Source organism: Pleurodeles waltl, chromosome 9 (assembly GCF_031143425.1).
Source record: "Pleurodeles waltl isolate 20211129_DDA chromosome 9, aPleWal1.hap1.20221129, whole genome shotgun sequence".
NCBI lineage: Eukaryota > Metazoa > Chordata > Amphibia > Caudata > Salamandridae > Pleurodeles > Pleurodeles waltl.
Window position 1 is genome coordinate 1188599855 of NC_090448.1, and position 18982 is coordinate 1188618836.

Sequence of the window (18982 nt, forward strand, 5' to 3'; positions counted from 1 at the left end):
CTTTAGTAGCAGCATTGAGGCCATTTTTAGATTTGCCCAAAAGTTAAGCAACAAACCAGTTACTGACTGTGTTGAATATGCCCGAGTATCAACAACTCGCAGTCTGGAGCCTGATTTAGGGTGGAGCACGAACCCACACATTGTTACTGGTTAACTCTTTTTAGTCTGCACACATTGCACTTTGTCTCCTTCTCCCTTGTCGGAGACCTGCAAAGAGGCTCTACTGCCCTCAGTGCAGTGCACTAGTCACTGTGGCTTGTTCTGCAGTCTGTATGCAGGGCCGAGACGCTCCTGTTTGGCTCCGATACTGTGAAAATCAAACCTGAGACATTATAAGGAAGGGCTAATATTCCTGCAGTCTCCAGGATCCCCAGAAATCTGCTATGCCTCATTACATTTGAGAAAATCAGCCTTTCACATTAGGAAAATATATGAATCCCATTAGAATACAATTTAATGGATGATTTTTAACTCACACTTCTATCTTTTTAATCCCTTTTTATTGTTGAAATGATACTGGTCTTGGTTCTCAGTGCTATCAAAGAAGGTCTTGTTTCCAAGGTGCCTGTGAAAATTATTTTTAAAACATTGTATTTTGAGTTAAATTGTTCTATACTGTTACATAGTTATTAGTGCTGAGATGTTTAGTTGCATGGTATTTTATTATTTTGCTGTGCTTTTATGGCTCTGGCCAAATAGAGATTTGTTTCACAGACTGACTGAGTAATTTCCTACTTGCAGATCCCCGAGGAACTTGTTGACTTGACATCAGATCATGCACCGGGATCTCTGCCTGAGCCGGGGCCACCGCGAGCCTTGGGATCAGTGACAGAGCCAGGATTTGAGCCAGTTCCAGAAGTGGTACCCATCACACCAGTGGAGCCTCAGTATGGTTTGTCGCAGATGAAAGTTCCGACAGGAAGTCCTGCCTCACACCAGTCAGTGTCATGTACTCCTGTGGATGGAATAAGCGGCCAAACCTCCGAGGACATCTCAAGGTCACCACTGCAGGTAAGATCTGGTGACCAACCAAGAAGGGAAGGCATGGGGGGGTCTGAGACGCTTCCCTCAGCTCTTCTTAGGAAGAGTAGCCCTATTGGAACCACAATCCACTGAGAGTCTTGATGTAGAAGTGACACAATATTACAATGACACAATTGTAAGGGCATGAAATAGTGCGTAGACACCCTGCGAAGCTGTTGTGCGCTTGCAAGATGCACACAAATAGCAGATTAGAATTTGATCTGACACAGACGCCCCACAGCCTTGCCACATTTCATCATCCACACAAAGCCACCGTATTATGCTTTGGAAACTCACAGCAACACAACTGGAGAATTTCCGCAAACTCTCTGAACATTACTTTGTCCCAAGCATGGGCTCCACATACCAGACATGGATGTGTTTTGAATCGGAAGCAACAGCACTTTGCAACCAAACTATTGCTAGCAATGTGCTAGGTAAACACGACACACTGGCATCTTCCTCGAGAGGACACACAGCGAAGCCATCATCTCCTGAGTACTGGAATCGGAAGAGAAGTGTGTGGGTGCATGGTTGGCTTCTCTGAGCCTGGAGCGGCTTTCACCCTAGCTGCCCACGCCACTGTTTGTTGGTCCACCACGTGTCCGTGTTCAAACTTGGCAGTGCTACCTGTCCGTCAGCAGTCAAGGGGGCAGACCTAGGGCAAGGGTCCCAGATCCTAGTGATCAGAGGTTAGTTTCCTGGTGACTTTCAGGTGTCTCATCTGAAAAACCTCCCAAAAAATACATCTGCCTGGCTAGGTCATTAGTCGTCCATCCTGTGTCCCATAGTGAAATTCAATTACATAGAGAAGGATCCCTGTAAGAGTTCAAGCCGGTCACCTTTCCTTTCCATCAGCCTCTGTAGGTGCTCACAGTCAGTGCTGATAGTGAAAGTGGTTTAAAGCAAAGAGCATTAGAACCTCCTCGAGACCCACACAGTGGAAAAACACTCCTTGAATCCGCAGCCTGATCTATTCGGACAGGAGTGGATGACTAACAAAACCCGCCATTTGTTTCTTTCCCACATTACAAGTTGGAAGAAGGTAACACCAATTCCTTGGACAGAGAGTCCTATCTGTAACCTTTTTAAAACTCCTTAACAAACGGACAACATAGCCTCTCGTATGCTTAGCACAACAGTGCACCCAACAGACAGCGCAATGCTCAGGAGCTCCAGTGGCCTCCAGCCTTTCCGTCATACAATGCAAGGGCAGCGAGGCAGCTTATTTTTCCAGGTCACCAGAGAAGGAGCCCCAGATACTGTCACCTTTCTGGGGCTGTTTTTTGCCTTAAAACCTTTGTGCAGTTTTTTGTGCTTTGTTCAGCATCCTTTGTCATTTCCTTTGGACTCCTGTATTTTCTTGCAATAAATGCTATTTCTTCTGTCAATTTACATGAAGTGTTTCTTCTTCAATTTGTTCACTTCTGTGCGTCACTGATAAGTGTCCTCCATCAGATGATAACTCCTGGAAGCATGAGCACAATGTTTGTATCATCTGCCCCCCGTATTCTCACTCCCCGAAGTGTAGATCTGTTTTGAAAGGCCAAAAGAGAGGGAGTCTACCTCAGGGTGAAGTAGGTGGAAGTTGGCCATTCTCTCTCCCAGTCCACCAGCTCCAGAGCAGAAAAGGAGGTTTCAACCTCTTCGTCAGCCCCTGGAGTGACCAGCACTGATTTCCTTTTCGGGACCCCCTCGACATAGTGGTTACTATTTTCAGTCAACGTTGAAGCATACAATGTCCAGCCATGCAACATCAAGGCACTGAACGTCAAGAATGTTGTCATTGTGGCATTCAGTGTTGAAACTGCTAATATCATGATTTTCTGCAGTTTCTCTGTGTCTAGAGGTTCTTTCTCAGCGAGATAGCCTCAGCTTTAAAGACCACCAGTGCTGCGAGGGACGCTCCTGTCAACGCTGTGGTGCTGAGAGGCCAGAAACCAACTTCCCTCTTCCCCGGACTCATCTACAGAGGAGATCCCTCCTGTGCCATTATTGGAGGACAACTGCCTAGAAGTCAAGAGGGTCCATCTGCGCTATCATCTTTATCTCTTGTGGATACTAATCCTCAAATGTCCCCTCCATCATTTCCTTAGAAGCATACTGAAAGGAGAAAAAGGGAACATCTTTCTTGATGCTCTAGAGAGAGAAGCTCAGACAGGACCCACAGTGTCAGATCTCATACCCCTCCAAGATGGGTCATCAGGATCAGCCATCGTGGTGGATTCTATTTGGTTTTATTGGGAATCAAGAGATAGCTAAGCCTTCTGACATGCAGACCTGTGCCCCTTCACCTATTGACTTTTAACCTACTTAGCTTGCTCTGTTTTAGCGCATTTATTTAATTATTTCTTCCAAGGTGGCTGCTATGTTTCTAGTTATGAAGATGCTTTGATTTCACATTCAGTGTCACTCTGTGAAGGTGTCACTATCAGCATCAAAGACAAGTGATACACGTAGGTTTTCACATTATGTACGTTCCCACTTACGTGTGACAGGAACATAATGTATTTTGGAGGGAGTTGTTTATACAGTTGCCGCCCCAAGCATGCCTTCTTATCTATTGTTTGGGAACATACCTGCGTCAGGTGCCCCACAAGATTTGTATAAATGCATCTCACGTAGACATAGTTATTAGAGGGATTCTTACCAGATGCCATCAACGCTGTCTGTGCTACATGTTGCCTTGATGCAGACCCAGCCTTCATGTCCCCACGGAGTCTGATCTAGAGACGTCATTCCAGGGTAACGAGGGGTGGGGGGCCCTTCTCATTGACATGGTATTGGCAGATTAGGTTTAACTCACCTAGCTCTCTTTAGATTAGAGATTAGATTCATCATGCTAGGATATTAGGGCTTATTTCACATCTCATGTTATTGCAAGATGGTGGGGGTCTTTATATTCACAAATCAAATTTTTACAATTCTGTTTCTTGCATTGTTCATTACCCTAATAATTGCAGCCCATGCATTTTACAGTAGATTGCAGACTTGTTAAAAATACCTAATGAAAACTTTACTGCATCTCCTTCTTTGCCTGTGTGTATGAACGAAACATGCTCATGTGAGAAAAGGGTAATCTAGGTTTAACCACGACTCCCCTTATATGTCACATTCTTGAGTCCACGTGTAAAGGCTGCCACAAATCACCTTTTACTGTTTGGGTTTTGGTGAGGTATTGTTTGTGAGCCGGGAGGGTTGGGACGACAGTTGCGACTTGTTGTAGGACTGGCATAGTCGCCTACAAATAAAAGTGGTGTCATTCCTAAACCAGCAGTCTTGCCTAGAGCAAGAGTCCAACTACGACAACATGAACAAGCTTTCTGTAAGATGTCCAGGCTTGCCAACGTGCAGAGTTTTCCCTGTGGATGATGTGGTCTCCTTTCATGAGGTTACCAAAAGGGTGCCTTGAGAAGTGGACATCGAATCATCTGTCTGTTTGTATGAAACATCCTTTATCTTTGAGACTCTTCTCCCAAGGTCCGAGCAGCCCCAATGGTAGCAAATGTCCACGGCTTCTGAAATCCACACTGCATGTGTTCTTGACTTTTGCCTGTATACAATCAGTTGACCACTGTCTGGAGAAAAAGCTCAGACCTCTTGAACCCGATTCTCTCATCTGATTCCAGATTATTTGGTTGTGTTTGCTTCCAGCATATGTTGCAATGCCTCAGTACCTACTCCCTCCGCCAGCTTGTACAAGAGGTTAACAAAATTTGTGACTGATGGAAAACGTTTGTACAACATAAGCCACATCGTATGTCACCAACCCTTGTGAGCTGATTAAAAGATGCTAGATTGGGATCATAGGTGGAGTTAGATGGCACAAGAAGGTTTGAAGAGCTTTTCCCTGGCACAGACCTGGAGGAGTGACTCTGGATTCATGCATTTGGAGTTATTGCTCATATTGGGGGTCATTCTGACCTCGGCGGTAAAAGCCGCTTACCGCCGGTCAGAAGGCCGCCACAATACCGCCGCGGCCAGCCGCCACGGACATTCTGACCCACAACTGCAAAACCTCCGAAAATCCGCCCTCCACTGCAGCCCGCCACATCAGCGGCCAGCGGTAAACTGGAGAAGACCAAACCTCCACCGCCACGCCAACAGAAATACGCCCATCCCATTATGACCCGCAAATCCACGCGGCGGTCATTAAACCGCGGTATTCCATTGGCGGTACACACCGCCGCGGTCAAAATACACACACCTTTACAAACCCCTACCACATTGGACAATTTGAAAGGCACACACCTGAAACACATACACACACCACTCCCACACATCCAATACCATATAAAACACACACCCACATCACCCACAAACCCCTACCAACAAAAACCAGAGACGAAGGAGAGAGAGAGACACATCAGAGAATAGATAGCCAGACACACAGAGGCACACCGCAACATCACACACACCACATAGAAGCACAAAGCACCACACACCAACACACACATCACACATACACCACCCCACACCTCATACACACCACCCCATGGCACCACAAAGGCACCCACGCTTTTCGGACCAAGAACTCCGGGTCATGGTGGAGGAGATCATAAGAGTGGAACCCCAGCTCTTCGGCTCACAGGTCCAGCACACCACCATAGCAAGGAAGGCGGAGCTCTGGCAGCGGATCGTGGACAGGGTCAACGCGGTGGGACAGCATCCCAGAAATCAAGAGGACATCCGCAAACGATGGAACGACCTACGGGGGAAGGTGCGCTCGATGGTCTCGCGACACAACATCGCAGTGCAGAAGACTGGCGGGGGACCCCCACCCACTCCACCCAAATTCACAACATGGGAGCAAGAGGTACTCAACATCCTGCATCCCGATGGCCTCGCTGGAGTACACGGAGGAATGGACTCTGGTAAGTACAAGGCCAACCACTTCACCCCCCCCCCCCCCCCAGCATGCTAACCCCCACCCTCACCCCCAACCCCCCAGCACACATCCTCCCTGAGAATGTCTCCCCAGCACAACCCACCCAACACCAACCCCTGCATGCCACCCCCAAACTATGGACACCCATCACCTAAGCATGACCACTGCACATACCTATCACCCCCCCCACAAAACACCCTCACAACACCTCCCCCAAGGGAATGCCAGCACTGGGGGACAAGGGCACCCATAAAACGCAAGCTAATGCACACACAGAAACAATAACCATACCCTCTTACCCCATGCAGGACCCGAACGACAACACACCGGTCAGGAGGGACCAGAAATGTCCATGCCACCCCCGGAACAGGCCCCTAGTGATGACAGCAGCTCTGTCGACCTGGAACCTGACGACCAGCCCGGACCATCGGGGACCTCTGGGCAGTCGGTTCCCCTCACCCAGACACAGGCCACTGCAGACCCAACCCCCTCTGGGAACAACAGCACAGCTCCCACCCAGCGGGCCCATGCCTCTGTCTCTAGGACAGGTCAAGCAGCGGTGTGTCTACCACTACAGGGCCCCCAGGGTAACCCACCAACCCAACAACAACAGGGACCTGGGGGCAGTGGGAGTGGGCACACCGTCCAGGGGACAGAGGCCCAGGGAAACAGGGCAACTCGGAGGGATGCTGTGCGACAGGGGGGGAGGAGAGGCCCAGGGAACCCACTCTCCAAGAGGCCCTCACCACCATCATGGCAGCCTACCACCACTCACAAGAGACGATGGCGACGGTACTGGCCAGGTTCCAGGAGATCCAGGCACAGCAGGAGCAACGCTACATGGGGTTCAGCGACCAACTCAGCAACATCTCAACCGCTATGGGGAGCATAGTCCAGGCCCTGAACCGTATAGAGGACACGTTTCGGGACCATGTGGCATCACACAGGGCCCCTGTCACTAGCCAGGAACAGGAACAGCCTACCACCTCCGCCGGCGCTAGTGGACAGGAGGCCCCACCACAACGACAGCCCACCAGAACCCCACCTCCTGCTGAACAACAACCGCCCCGCAAAAGGAGCCTGAGATTAAAAAAAACGACAGAGTAGGATGTCAAGTCCCCCGCCAGCATCACATACCCCCTGAAGTCCTCCCACTGTTCCACATTGCCACCCTGTCCAACCTTGAACTGCCCCTGCTCCATCCTGCCACAGGCATATGGACAATGCACCTGTGAGACTGAGAACTGGACTCCGCCATGGACATTACTCCACCCCCACCCATCACTGTTTCACTATCATGTACCAATATCTATGCCCTAATAATAAATCACACATTGCACTGAAATCAATCAGGACTCAGCCTGTCTTATTTACAAATGTATGACACATTACATATCAATTACGTATAATTAACATTGTGAATTACACATACCGAGGTAACTTAGCATTAGTCCATGGGCCAACCAAGCCGAGGTCACGCAGTGGCTCATACAGCACAGAAAAGGGAAGGGAAAATCAAACATCATGTTTATAGGTCTGGGGGGAAACCGACAAAGTTGAGATGCAGGAGGCTTTCAGGAAATGTAAAATGGCATGGGTGATTATTTCCTGTGTGCTACTGGAAATACTGTTCTATTACTCTGTCCCTGTTGTCTGTGTCATCCTCGGAGTCTTCCTCCTCTTCACTCTCCGCAGGCTCCACAGCTGCTTCAACACCACCATCTGCACCATCCTCCTGCAGGAAAGGAACCTGACGTCGCAATGCCAGATTGTGAAGCATACAGCAGGCCACGATGATGTGGCACACCTTCTTTGGTGAGTACATCAGGGATCCCCCAGTCATATGCAGGCACCTAAACCTGGCCTTCAGGAGGCCAAAGGTCCTTTCGATGATCCTCCTAGTTCGCCCATGGGCCTCATTGTACCGTTCCTCTGCCCTGGTACGGGGATTCCTTACTGGGGTCAGTAGCCAAGGCAGGTTGGGGTAACCAGAGTCACCTATTAGCCACACACGTTGTCTCTGTAGCTGCTCCATCACATAGGGGATGCTGCTATTTCGCATCACATACGCGTCATGCACTGACCCTGGGAACTTGGCATTTACATGGGAGATGTACTGGTCAGCCAAACAGACCACCTGGACATTCATCGAATGATAACTTTTTCTGTTTCGGTACACCTGCTCATCGTCTTTTGGGGGTACCAAAGCCACATGGGTCCCATCAATGGCACCAATGATGTTGGGGATATGTCCAAGAGCATATAAATCACCCTTCACTGTAGGCAAGTCACCCTCCTCTGGGAAAATGATGTAGCTCCGCATGAGTTTCATCAGGGCAGACAACACTCTGCTCAAAATCTTAGAAAACATAGGCTGAGACATTCCAGATGACATGGCCACTGTGGTCTGGAATGACCCACTTGCCAAAAAATGGAGGACTGACAAAACCTGCACCAGAGGGGGAATCCCTGTGGGTTGGCGGATGGGGGACATCAGGGCTGGCTCCAGCTGGGCACACAGTTCATGGATAGTGGCACGGTCAAGTCTGTATCGAAGTATTATATGGCGTTCTTCCATTGTCGACAGGTCCACCAGCGGTTGGTACACGCGAGGATTCCTCCTTCTCATCGCAAGTCCCAGCGGACGGTGCCTAGGAAGGACAACATGGAGCACAGAGTCAGGCAAACCACAGGTACGTACAGACAGCTTGCACAGTTAAAGAATGGCAATGGGTTGAAAGGCGTGTATGTGTGGCAATGCAAGGCCTAGGCCTGTGTGTCGCAGTCAAAATTAAGCCATGTAGGCCCTTGAAATGGCGGCTGCCTGACCTGTGAAGTGGGACAATGGGATGTGAGGTCAATGCGCTGGCGGGGCACACCGTGGCGGTAGGCGGTCGAAGACCGCAGCGCAAAGCCGCATTGGTTAACATTGAAGCCTATGGGTTTCAGGTGCCAATGACGAAGTGCGCCGGCGGTTGCGGTACGCACCGCCGCGGGCGTGACCGCCATTTTCTATCTGCTTAATCACTCGAGACCTGATCATCCACAGGAGAGGACCTATACTGCAAGTGCTGCTGTGACCTCGGTCTGGAAGATACAATGGCTGATGCGACTGGGGAAAGGGCCCCTGCCTTCACGTCTGAAGAGTTGGAGAAGCTCGTGGATGGGGTCCTCCCCCAGTATGCGCTACTCTACGGTCCTCCAGACCAACAAGTGAGTACACCGGGTGCACATGGAATGGGCTATGCCTGTGTGGATTGGGGTGGATGTAAGTTGGTGGGGTGGGGGGCGAATGAGGAGTGCAACGCCCGACAGATGAGAGCATGTGCCATATGGCAAAGTTGGTGGGGGGGGGCCCAATTACATCTAACATGCAGGTCATTGATGATTTCCTCCTTTCCACCCTGTACATGTCAAATAGGTCAGCGCCCATCAGAAGATCGAGATTTGGCGTGCCATCGCCAAGGAAGTCCGGAACTTGGGGGTCCACAACAGACGGGGCACCCACTGCCGCAAGAGGTGGGAGGACATCCGCCGCGGAACAAGGAAGACCGCAGAAACACTGCCTACCCAGAATTAGATGGGCGCTTTAAGATATCACAGCATACACAAGGGGGTGAGTATCAGCACATTCTCCTATCTTTCTGCGCAGTGGAGGCGTCTGGGTGGGGGAGGAGGGCTGTGGGTGACATTAGGCCAGGGCGCTTTCTGTAGTGTAGTCCTCTCCCTTAGGCATGGCCCTGTGCCCCCGGCCCCCACCTCTGTAGGGTGACAAGTACAGCCATTGAAGGTCCAGCATCTCCCATGTGCGCGTTTGACGTCTCTTGGCCTGTTGTCCTAGTCAGTAGTACTGAGTAGTGTACCCCGAATGCGCGGCTTAGTGCATTAGGCTCCTGTGTCTGTCCTCTCCGCCAACGGTGTTGACATTGCATGCACTCAACCTGGTCTTCTTTTTTCTCCCCCCACCCTTTCTCTTCATCTTCTTGTGCATGTGTGCATTAGCATCATCAGGCGGAGGAGATTTGGCATCGGAGCACGAGGGAACTGCAGGACACAAGGCCCCGGTGGGCCCAGGAACAGACACCGAGGGCACCAGTGATCCGGAGGGCGAGGGGAGCACCACGACGGGGACCGCTGGTGAGAGCAGCGAAAGCGACACGTCCTCGGATGGGAGCTCCCTAGCGGTGGCGGCAACATCCGTGCCCCCCGCCTCTACAGGTACAGCCGCCACCCAGCGCACCAGCCCCGCCCTCCCAGCAGCCCCTCAGTCTTCGCTCCGTGCCCGTTCGCCCAGGAAGGCGCGCGTCTCCTTCGCCCCAGGCACCTCAGCCCCTGTTGCCCCTGCTGCCCTCAGTGCGAAGCTCATTGACCTGGTAAGGACGCTCATTGTTGGGCAGACGACCCTTTTGAATGCCATCCAGGGTGTGCAAAGGGAGGTGCAACAGAGCAATGCGTACCTGGAGGGCATTCATTCGGGTCAGGCTGCCCATCAACGAGCGTTCACTGCTCTGGCCTCAGCACTGACGGCAGCCATTGTCCCTGTTTCCAGCCTCCCTCTTCTTACTGCCTCCAGCCTTTCTCTGTCTCCTGTTCCTCAGCCTATCCCATCCACACCATCAGACCAGCCTGCACACACCTCAACACCCAAGAGCAGCTCATCCAAACACAAGCACCACAGATCCCACAAACACTCACCCAAGCAACACCCAGATGCAGACATGCCAACAGCCACTGCCACCCCTGTGTCCCCCTCCTCCTCGTCTCCCTCCTCCCTCCCTGTGACGTCTACACTCACACCTGCATGCACCCCAACATCAGCCAGTGCTTCCATCACCACCTCACCCTCCAGTACAGTCCACACTCGTGCAGTCACCACCCCCACTGCCATTTACACGTCCCCTGTGTCCTCTCCCACTGTGTCTGTCACCCCCTCTTCCAAGACACACAAACGCAGGCAGCCACCCACCCAACAGCCATCCACCTCACGACAGCCTACAGCACCAGCACCTTCACCCAATGACAGCACACCTGACTCTCCTACAACCACCTCCTCTACCTCCATTTCCATCTCCACTTCTCCTACCCTTTACCTTGGCCCTAAAAAACTTTTCATGGCTAACCTTGACCTCTTTCCCCCCGATGAGCTCCCCCATCCATTTTCAAAGAGTCCCAAGAGCACCGCAGCCACCACCAGCCCAGCTTCGGGTGTCACTGTTGTGCATGGGTTCTGGAACCCACCCTTTGCCAGCAGTGACACATCGATCAGCAGCAAGGACACGTCCAGCCCCCCCCCCCCGGCAAGAGGACCCGCAAAAACAAGGGCCGCAGTGCGAGGACCGACAGGGCTGCCCCCAAGGAGCAATGTGCGGCCACTTCACCAGCCACACCATCTAGGGGAGGCAAGGGCCCGAGAGCCCCATCAAAGGAGCGGAAGGGCAGCAGGAGCGCGGAGAAGGGGGACCCCACATGCCACATCCCAGCTGGGAAGGAGGACACTAAGGAGGCCAGGAGTCCGTCCCGAAGGGTCCAGAAACGTCACGGTCCGAGGGCGACTGAGCAGGGAGTCCAGGCCAGGTCTGGCTCCCTTGACCTGCTGGATGAGCACCGCTGAACAGGGCCCGCCATGGAGAAAGGCACCGCTGAACAGGGCCCCGCCGTGCAGAAGAGCACCGCTGAACAGGGCCCGCCGTGCAGAAGAGCACCGCTGAACAGGGCCCGCCGTGCAGAAGAGCACCGCTGAACAGGGCCCGCCGTGCAGAAGAGCACCGCTGAACAGGGCCCGCCGTGCAGAAGAGCACCGCTGAACAGGGCCCGCTGTGGAGAAGAGCACCGCTGAACAGGGCCCGCCGTGGAGAAGAGCACCGCTGAACAGGGCCCGCCGTGGAGAAGAGCACCGCTGAACAGGGTCCGCCGTGCAGAAGAGCACCGCTGAACAGGGCCCCGCCGTGGAGAAGAGCACCGCTGAACAGGGCCCCGCCGTGGAGAAGAGCACCGCTGAACAGGGCCCCGCCGTGGAGAAGAGCACCGCTGAACAGGGCCCTCCGTGAAGATAGGCACCGCTGAACAGGGCCCGCCGTGAAGATAGGCACCGCTGAACAGGGCCCGCGGTGCAGAAGAGCACCGCTGAACAGGGCCCGCCGTGGAGAAGAGCACCGCTGAACAGGGCCCGCCGTGAAGATAGGCACCGCTGAACAGGGCCCGCCGTGAAGATAGGCACCGCTGAACAGGGCCCGCCGTGCAGAAGAGCACCGCTGAACAGGGCCCCGCCGTGCAGAAGAGCACCGCTGAACAGGGCCCGCCGTGAAGATAGGCACCGCTGAACAGGGCCCGCGGTGCAGAAGAGCACCGCTGAACAGGGCCCCGCCGTCTCAAGCACCGCTCCGCTGGGCCCTTCCTCTCAAGCACCGCTCCGCTGGGCCCTTCTTCTCAAGCACCGCTCCGCTGGACCCCGCTGTCTCTCCACCTCTCCGCTGGGCCCTTCCTGTCAAGCACCGCTCCGCTGGGACCTTCTTCTCAAGCACCGCTCCGCTGGGCCCTTCATCTCAAGCACCGCTCCGCTGGGCCCTTCTTCTCAAGCACCGCTCCTCTGGGCCCTTCTTCTCAAGCACCGCTCCGCTGGGCCCCGCCGTCTCAAGCACCGCTCCGCTGGACCCCGCTGTCTCTCCACCTCTCCGCTGGGCCCTTCTTCTCAAGCACCGCTCCGCTGGGCCCTTCTTCTCAAGCACCGCTCCGCTGGGCACCGCCGTCTCAAACACCGCTCCGCTGGGCCCTTCATCTCAAGCACCGCTCCGCTGGGCACCGCTGTCTCTCCACCTCTCCGCTGGGCCCTTCCTCTCAAGCACCGCTCCGCTGGGCCCTTCCTCTCAAGCACCGCTCCGCTGGGCCCTTCCTCTCAAGCACCGCTCCGCTGGGCCCTTCCTCTCAAGCACCGCTCCGCTGGGCCCTTCCTCTCAAGCACCGCTCCGCTGGGCCCTTCTTCTCAAGCACCGCTCCGCTGGGCCCTTCTTCTCAAGCACCGCTCCGCTGGGCCCTTCTTCTCAAGCACCGCTCCGCTGGGCCCTTCTTCTCAAGCACCGCTCCGCTGGGCCCCGCCGTCTCAAGCACCGCTCCGCTGGGCCCTTCTTCTCAAGCACCGCTCCGCTGGGCCCTTCATCTCAAGCACCGCTCCGCTGGGCCCTTCTTCTCAAGCACCGCTCCGCTGGGCACCGCCGTCTCAATCACTGTTTATGGTTCACTGTGCCCACCATGCCTCCTCCTTGACCAGTGGAGACTGTCATCCACCTGATGGACTGTGGCTTTGCATTCCCCAGGATGGTCCAGTGGGCAGCCCACCCACTGTAGAGACATTGAGAGACTGTGGCTTTGCACTCCCCAGGATGGTCCAGTGGGCAGCCCACCCACTATAGAGACATTGAGAGACTGTGGCTTTGCACTCCCCAGGATGGTACAGTGGGCATGGTGGCTCCTCGTGGATCTGGCGTCGTGGACTCATGTGGCTGTGGTGCCCCCCCCTTCCCTTTCCCCTGAGGTGCCTGTAGTTTTTACATCTGATGCCCCTGCAGTGTTCTCTCCAAAGGACTCAGGTCTCCTGTGTGGGCTTTGCCCTTGTTTCTCAAAACTTTGGCCCACGGACATGATGAATTCGTAGGATGTGCAGGACTTGTTACTTCAGTTATACACTGATGTGTATGTCATTTGTTTTCTTGTGAATATCTTTCATGGTTGTACGATATTTTTCAGGACCTTTTTGGTACATAAATATTTATTCCAAATTTGATTATGTCCTAGCATTTTTCTGGGGTGTTTGGGTGGTGTCACTGTGACTTGTTGCTCTGCATTGGTGTGTACATAGTTGGGGGGGGGGGGGGGTCGCATATGTGTGTGCCCGTAACCTTTCGTCCTCCCCCCTCCCGTGTGTCGTAGGTGCAGTACTCACCGTTGTCGTCTGCGCCGGACTTCGTACTCGTGGTAGATGAGAAGGTAGACGAGAGCAGGTAGGATGTTTAATTCGGGTTCCATGCTGTCCTCCTTCCTCCTGGAGTGCGTAGTGGTGAGCGTTTTCCCGTTCGTAGTCTGTTTCCGCCGTGTTTTTATCGGCGGTGCTCCCGCCCCGGAAAAGGTGGCGGATTGGTGAGTTGTGATAGGGTGGGCGGTACATTGTCTGCCGCCTGGCTGTTGGCGGTGACCGCCGCGCTGTTTGTTTGTACCGCCGTGGCGGGCGGAGTGTTAAAGTGGCTGTCTGTGTTGGCGGTTCCCGCCAGGGTCAGAATTCCATATTTTTTACCGCCAGCCTGTTGGCGGGTTGGCCGCCGCTTTAACACCGACCGCCAGGGTTAGAATCACCCCCATTGTCTTGTTCATAGGGCGATGGACCACCAAGGGGGCAGCGTGTGGGTCGCAACATGTTGGTTGCACTTATTCTCAGTGCACTTTGGTGAGAGGTGCATGTAACTTGTTTGTGGAACTCATCTGTTTGAAACTGTGATTTGACAGGTGCCCAGTGAGACATGTTTATTTATTTTCCAACATGAAACCCCAAGGATTACACAAAGTGTGCAGACTAATGCTACATGGATAGTTCTGGGAAAGCTTCCCAGCGTGCAGGGTCTACCCTCAAATAATGTATGAAGATGAAAAAAACATTTTGGTCCTTGTCTCCCCAAAGCACAATACTTTGGAACCATGCCATCTTATGACCACATACAACAGCCTTCCTAGTTGCTGCTACATCTGCTGCAAGGATTGGAAAAATTGAAGGTCTCTACGAGGGATGTGTACTAGGTCCTCTCTGAACGCAGAGTGATGCTGATATCAGCATGCTCTTTTATTCCTCATATCTCTCTGTCTTGCACTTTACAACCTGGATATTTCCAGTCCCTGTACCTGGAAATGATGACTTGGGATCTGCTTCGAAAGACTTGTTTAGGCACAAAAGCAGCAAAGGTGACTATTACCCCTTGGATGACCTTTTCAAAATATCATCCCCTAGATACTTCTCCTCACAGACCTGCAGTTCTTGGCCAGGGAGTTCTCTGCAGTCTTTTTGGTTGAACGCCCTGGCCTCATTCTTGCGCCTCCTGTCCGGTATTTTGGGGGCTATGGAGTCAAGTTCTCAGCCATGTTGGTAAGAGGAAGGCCAGAAGTAAACGTTATCTCATTTCTCATGCTCTCGGACTCTCACTTTCCCTCTTTAGAACTCTGGTCCTCATTACGACTTTGGCGGTAACTGCCGCCTACCGTCACGGTGATGGCTGCCAACATACCGTCGCCGTGGCTACCAGCCGCCCACCCGCATTATGACCGTAGACTGAATTCCGCCAGAAGGCTGATGGAATACCGTCTGTGGTCATGGCGGCGGATGGTAGTAAGCAGGTAAGCCGGGTTCTCCGACAGGAGAGGGGGGTGGGGGTGTTGTGTATGTGGGGAGTGTGTGTCTGTTTTTGTATGCATTCATGCGGGTGTGAGTCACGTTAATGCATGCGTGAATGACTGAATCTGAGTGTACGTGTATGTTGTGTGTTGTGAATGCGTGTGTGCGACATTGTATGTTGGTGTGTGTTGTGGGTGTGTATGTGTGCATGCGTGGGTGGATGTGGGTATGCGTGTATGTGTGCGCATGTGGGTGTGTAAATGTGCAGGGGGCAGGAGAGGGAGGGGAAGGGTGGGGGAGAACTCTGGGGAGAGGGCAGGGGAGACCCTTTCAGTGCAAGGGAAGGAATTCCCTGACACTGATAGTGCCTACTGCCATGGTTTTCGTGGCGGTACGCTTGCCACGTAGACCATGGCGGTAGGCGGGGTCATAATTCCGAGGGTGGGATTGTGAAGGCCGCTGGACTGGAGACCGAAGTCTCCAGCCCAGCGGCCGTTACCACCCTGGCGGACAGAGTGGTACATTGGTGGTTTGGCCTGAGCCAAACCGCCAATGTCATAATTTGGGAAAAGGTACCGCCAGCCCAAATTACCGCTGACCGCCAGGGTCGTAATGGGAATGTATTCTGCAAATGAGAACTGGACCCAGATGGATGGGTCTTGGGTGAAGCTCCTTGAGTAGATGCTCATCACAGACTTTGAGTCCTCATATCATGTTGAGGTGCAGGCATTTCAACCAGTTGTGAAGGGGAATGTTCACCCCAAAACACATAAATGGACATACCTGGAGGTGCATGTGCAGTCAGGCAGATACCATGTAGGCGCAGAAGCATGCACTGGTGGCCGAATGAATGCATGGATGCTTATGTGGATGAACGGACACTTTACTGTGAGAGGCACCATTTGGGGAGGGAGTTTATGTAGATACATAAGTAGATAGGGGGGTGTATTGGTGCTGAATGAATGTGCATGGATCGATGGGTGACTGTGTAGCGGTGCGTGTATTTGTGTCTGTGGATGTCTCTGTTTTGTAGAGAGCATGTAATATCTCTGTAAAGTGGATAAATGAATGCATGTGTGAGGATAGATGAAGAGGTTAGTACCTTGGTGACCATGAGTAGATGGATGACAACACTAAACTTGATGGGTTGGTGGATGGGTAAATGCAGACGTGTGGATGGATATATGTGTTGGAGTGTAGATTAACCTTTCTCTGTGATGAGAAACCACACTCGTTGATGCATTTTGAGGGCTGGAGGCTGATGTTTGGTGGGTGATTCTGCCACCAGAGCGGTATGGTTTGCATTCAGAAAGGATCCCCGACATGCTGGTCTGCTTTGAAGAGAACATCTGCTGCAGTGTGGGAAGAGAAACCACTGGAGTCTTCAGGCATGACCAGCTCATGACAAGACTTGTGCAGGAACCAAAGGAGAGGAAACACATTGCTGCCTTTGTGAGGCGGAGCACAGCCGAGTTCTGCACATCACTTACAGTTGTGTCATGCTGTGAGTGTAGGCGCTGGCAACACAAGGAAGTGCCTTATGACAATGGTGTGATAGTCAAACTGAATCTGGTTCATGGCATGATGTTCCTCTCTTCAGTTACACATCACATCACTTGCAGCCCTGCATCTTAGTGCCATGAGTACCATCACAGAGCTGCCTCCTGGAGCAGACTCCCTTCTTTGTAAAACTGAGGAACACTGTCTCAGGACAAACCCAAACCGAACACAATAATGGAGCAGACTCCGATTAGGAGGACCTGAAGTTTTTATGCAGCTTTGAAGGAGCGCACAATACGGTGACACAAACGCTGCAGTAGTTCAGGTGCTCGTTAAACATTGGGCTCGAAGTTTAGTGACATAATGATCTCAGCAGCACAAGAATATCATTCACTATCAAAGTGAAGAGAGATTCTAGAACAGCAGGGCACAGGCCAGGGGCTGCTATCATCAGTGATGCTGCCATGCATTGGTAAGAAAGTCAGAAGATAATCGAGGGCTAATGAAGGTATATAGTGACAGTGTGATCCTCTGATGTGCACCGCCAAGAGTCTGTTTACACGTTCCCCCAGGATGGACGGTGGGCGCAGGGAAGGATGCAGGATGCTAGTTCATATGTTATTGCTGAGGCCAAGGTCTACCTCTGGCTCAGTTGCAAAGACCTTGAAGGAGCCGATAACACCCCTGCACTGAACAGGGTTCTAGTCATCGCCTGAAGTCATGTTCCACCTAGAGGTGTGCGGTTGGGGATTCCAGGGCGTGCAACCTTATGGACATCGGGTTCTCCCAGATTAGTCCCAGCTCGTTGTGTAAGAGCTCGCGGAGTGCGAGCTCACAGAATAAGTGCTAATGGCATGAGAGCTCGTAGGGTAAGAGCTTGCGGAGTATGAACTCACAGAATAAGAGCTCACAGAGGAAGACATCACTAAGCAAAAGCGCTTGCGGAGTAAGAGGTCATGGAGTGAGCACTTGCGGAATGAGAGCTCACTGAGAAAGAGCTTCCAGAGTTAGAGCTCACAGAGGAAGAGCTCACGGAGTAAGAGCTCACGGAGTAAGAGCTCACGGAGTAAGAGCTCACAGAGTAAGAGCTCACTGAGTAAGAGCTCGCAGAGTAAGAGCTCGCAGAGTAAGACCTTTCTGAGTAAGAGCTCGCAGAGGAAGAGCTTGCGGAGACAATGCTCACTGAGTAAGAGTCCAGAGAGTAAGAGCTTGTGGAGAAAGTGCACCCTGAGTAAGAGCTCGCGGAGTAAGAGCTCGCAGAGTAAGAGCTCGCAGAGTAAGAGCTCGCGGAGACCATGCTCACTGAGTAAGAGTTCACAGAGTAAGAGCTTGCAGAGAAAGTGCACCCTGAGTAAGAGCTCGCAGAGTAAGAGCTCACTGAGGAAGAGCTTGCGGCAGAAGGCACAGTGTGTTATTGGAGCCCGCGCCTAGGGGACTTTGAAGTAGATGGATGAACACTTTGATCAGATATCCTTGAGGGCGTCCACAGAACGCTATATACAAGACACAACAACTTATGAGGAGATCACTCAGCGCAGGGCTTTTTCAATAATGGACGATGGTACAGTGAAACGTCAGTGATGATTCTATGATGGAAAAAGGAAAAGACACTTCTTATTCTATTTCTCCCTGAGCATCTACAGTGAATTCATAAACACCCCATAGGGAAAATTTTCCCACTACCATGTACCAGTGGCTCATAGCCAGATAAACTCTTGTTCTCTAAGACAGCCTCCTGCACCCCTCAATACCACAGGACCAAGACAGAAGGCGACTTCAGGAAGTGTGTGTTAAGGGTTAGCAGTGCTAGCACAGTCCTTTTATTCAGAAACCCCTCGTAAAGCTGGCAGAGCAATTTATATAAATCAAATAAAAAATATTTTAAAAAAATATCCCCTCAAAAGGTGTATCTTCTTAAAGTGACAGTTCCATTCCTCATGGCTTCGCCAGTCTGCACCGACAGTCCCAGTTCTTGTGCAGTACTCATGTGGCCATTGGTGTCTTTCTCTCCCTCTAGTCACACAGCACGACTCCCAGCTCTAGACTGCCTCGAACCTTCCCTCAAGGCTGGAGGGGCATGATGAGGGTCAGTCGCCTTGTGCAGGCTGACACATTACAGAGGTTCCAGACTTCAAAGAGTTCCTGTGGGGTTGACACTCTCTTTCGACTCCATGGCAGACATTCCCAACCAGCCCAAGCCT

At 52.5% G+C, this 18982-nt stretch overlaps 1 protein-coding gene across 1 annotated transcript in view; it reads left to right on the forward strand.

The window, feature by feature from the left end:
- The window catches only part of TTC6 (tetratricopeptide repeat domain 6), a 475627-nt gene that overhangs the window by 51093 nt on the left and 405552 nt on the right, over positions 1-18982 (forward strand). Inside the window, exon 5 of the mRNA XM_069207716.1 lies at positions 742-1011. Coding sequence (XP_069063817.1) covers positions 742-1011 — 270 coding nt within the window. The remainder of the gene's footprint in view (positions 1-741; positions 1012-18982) is intronic.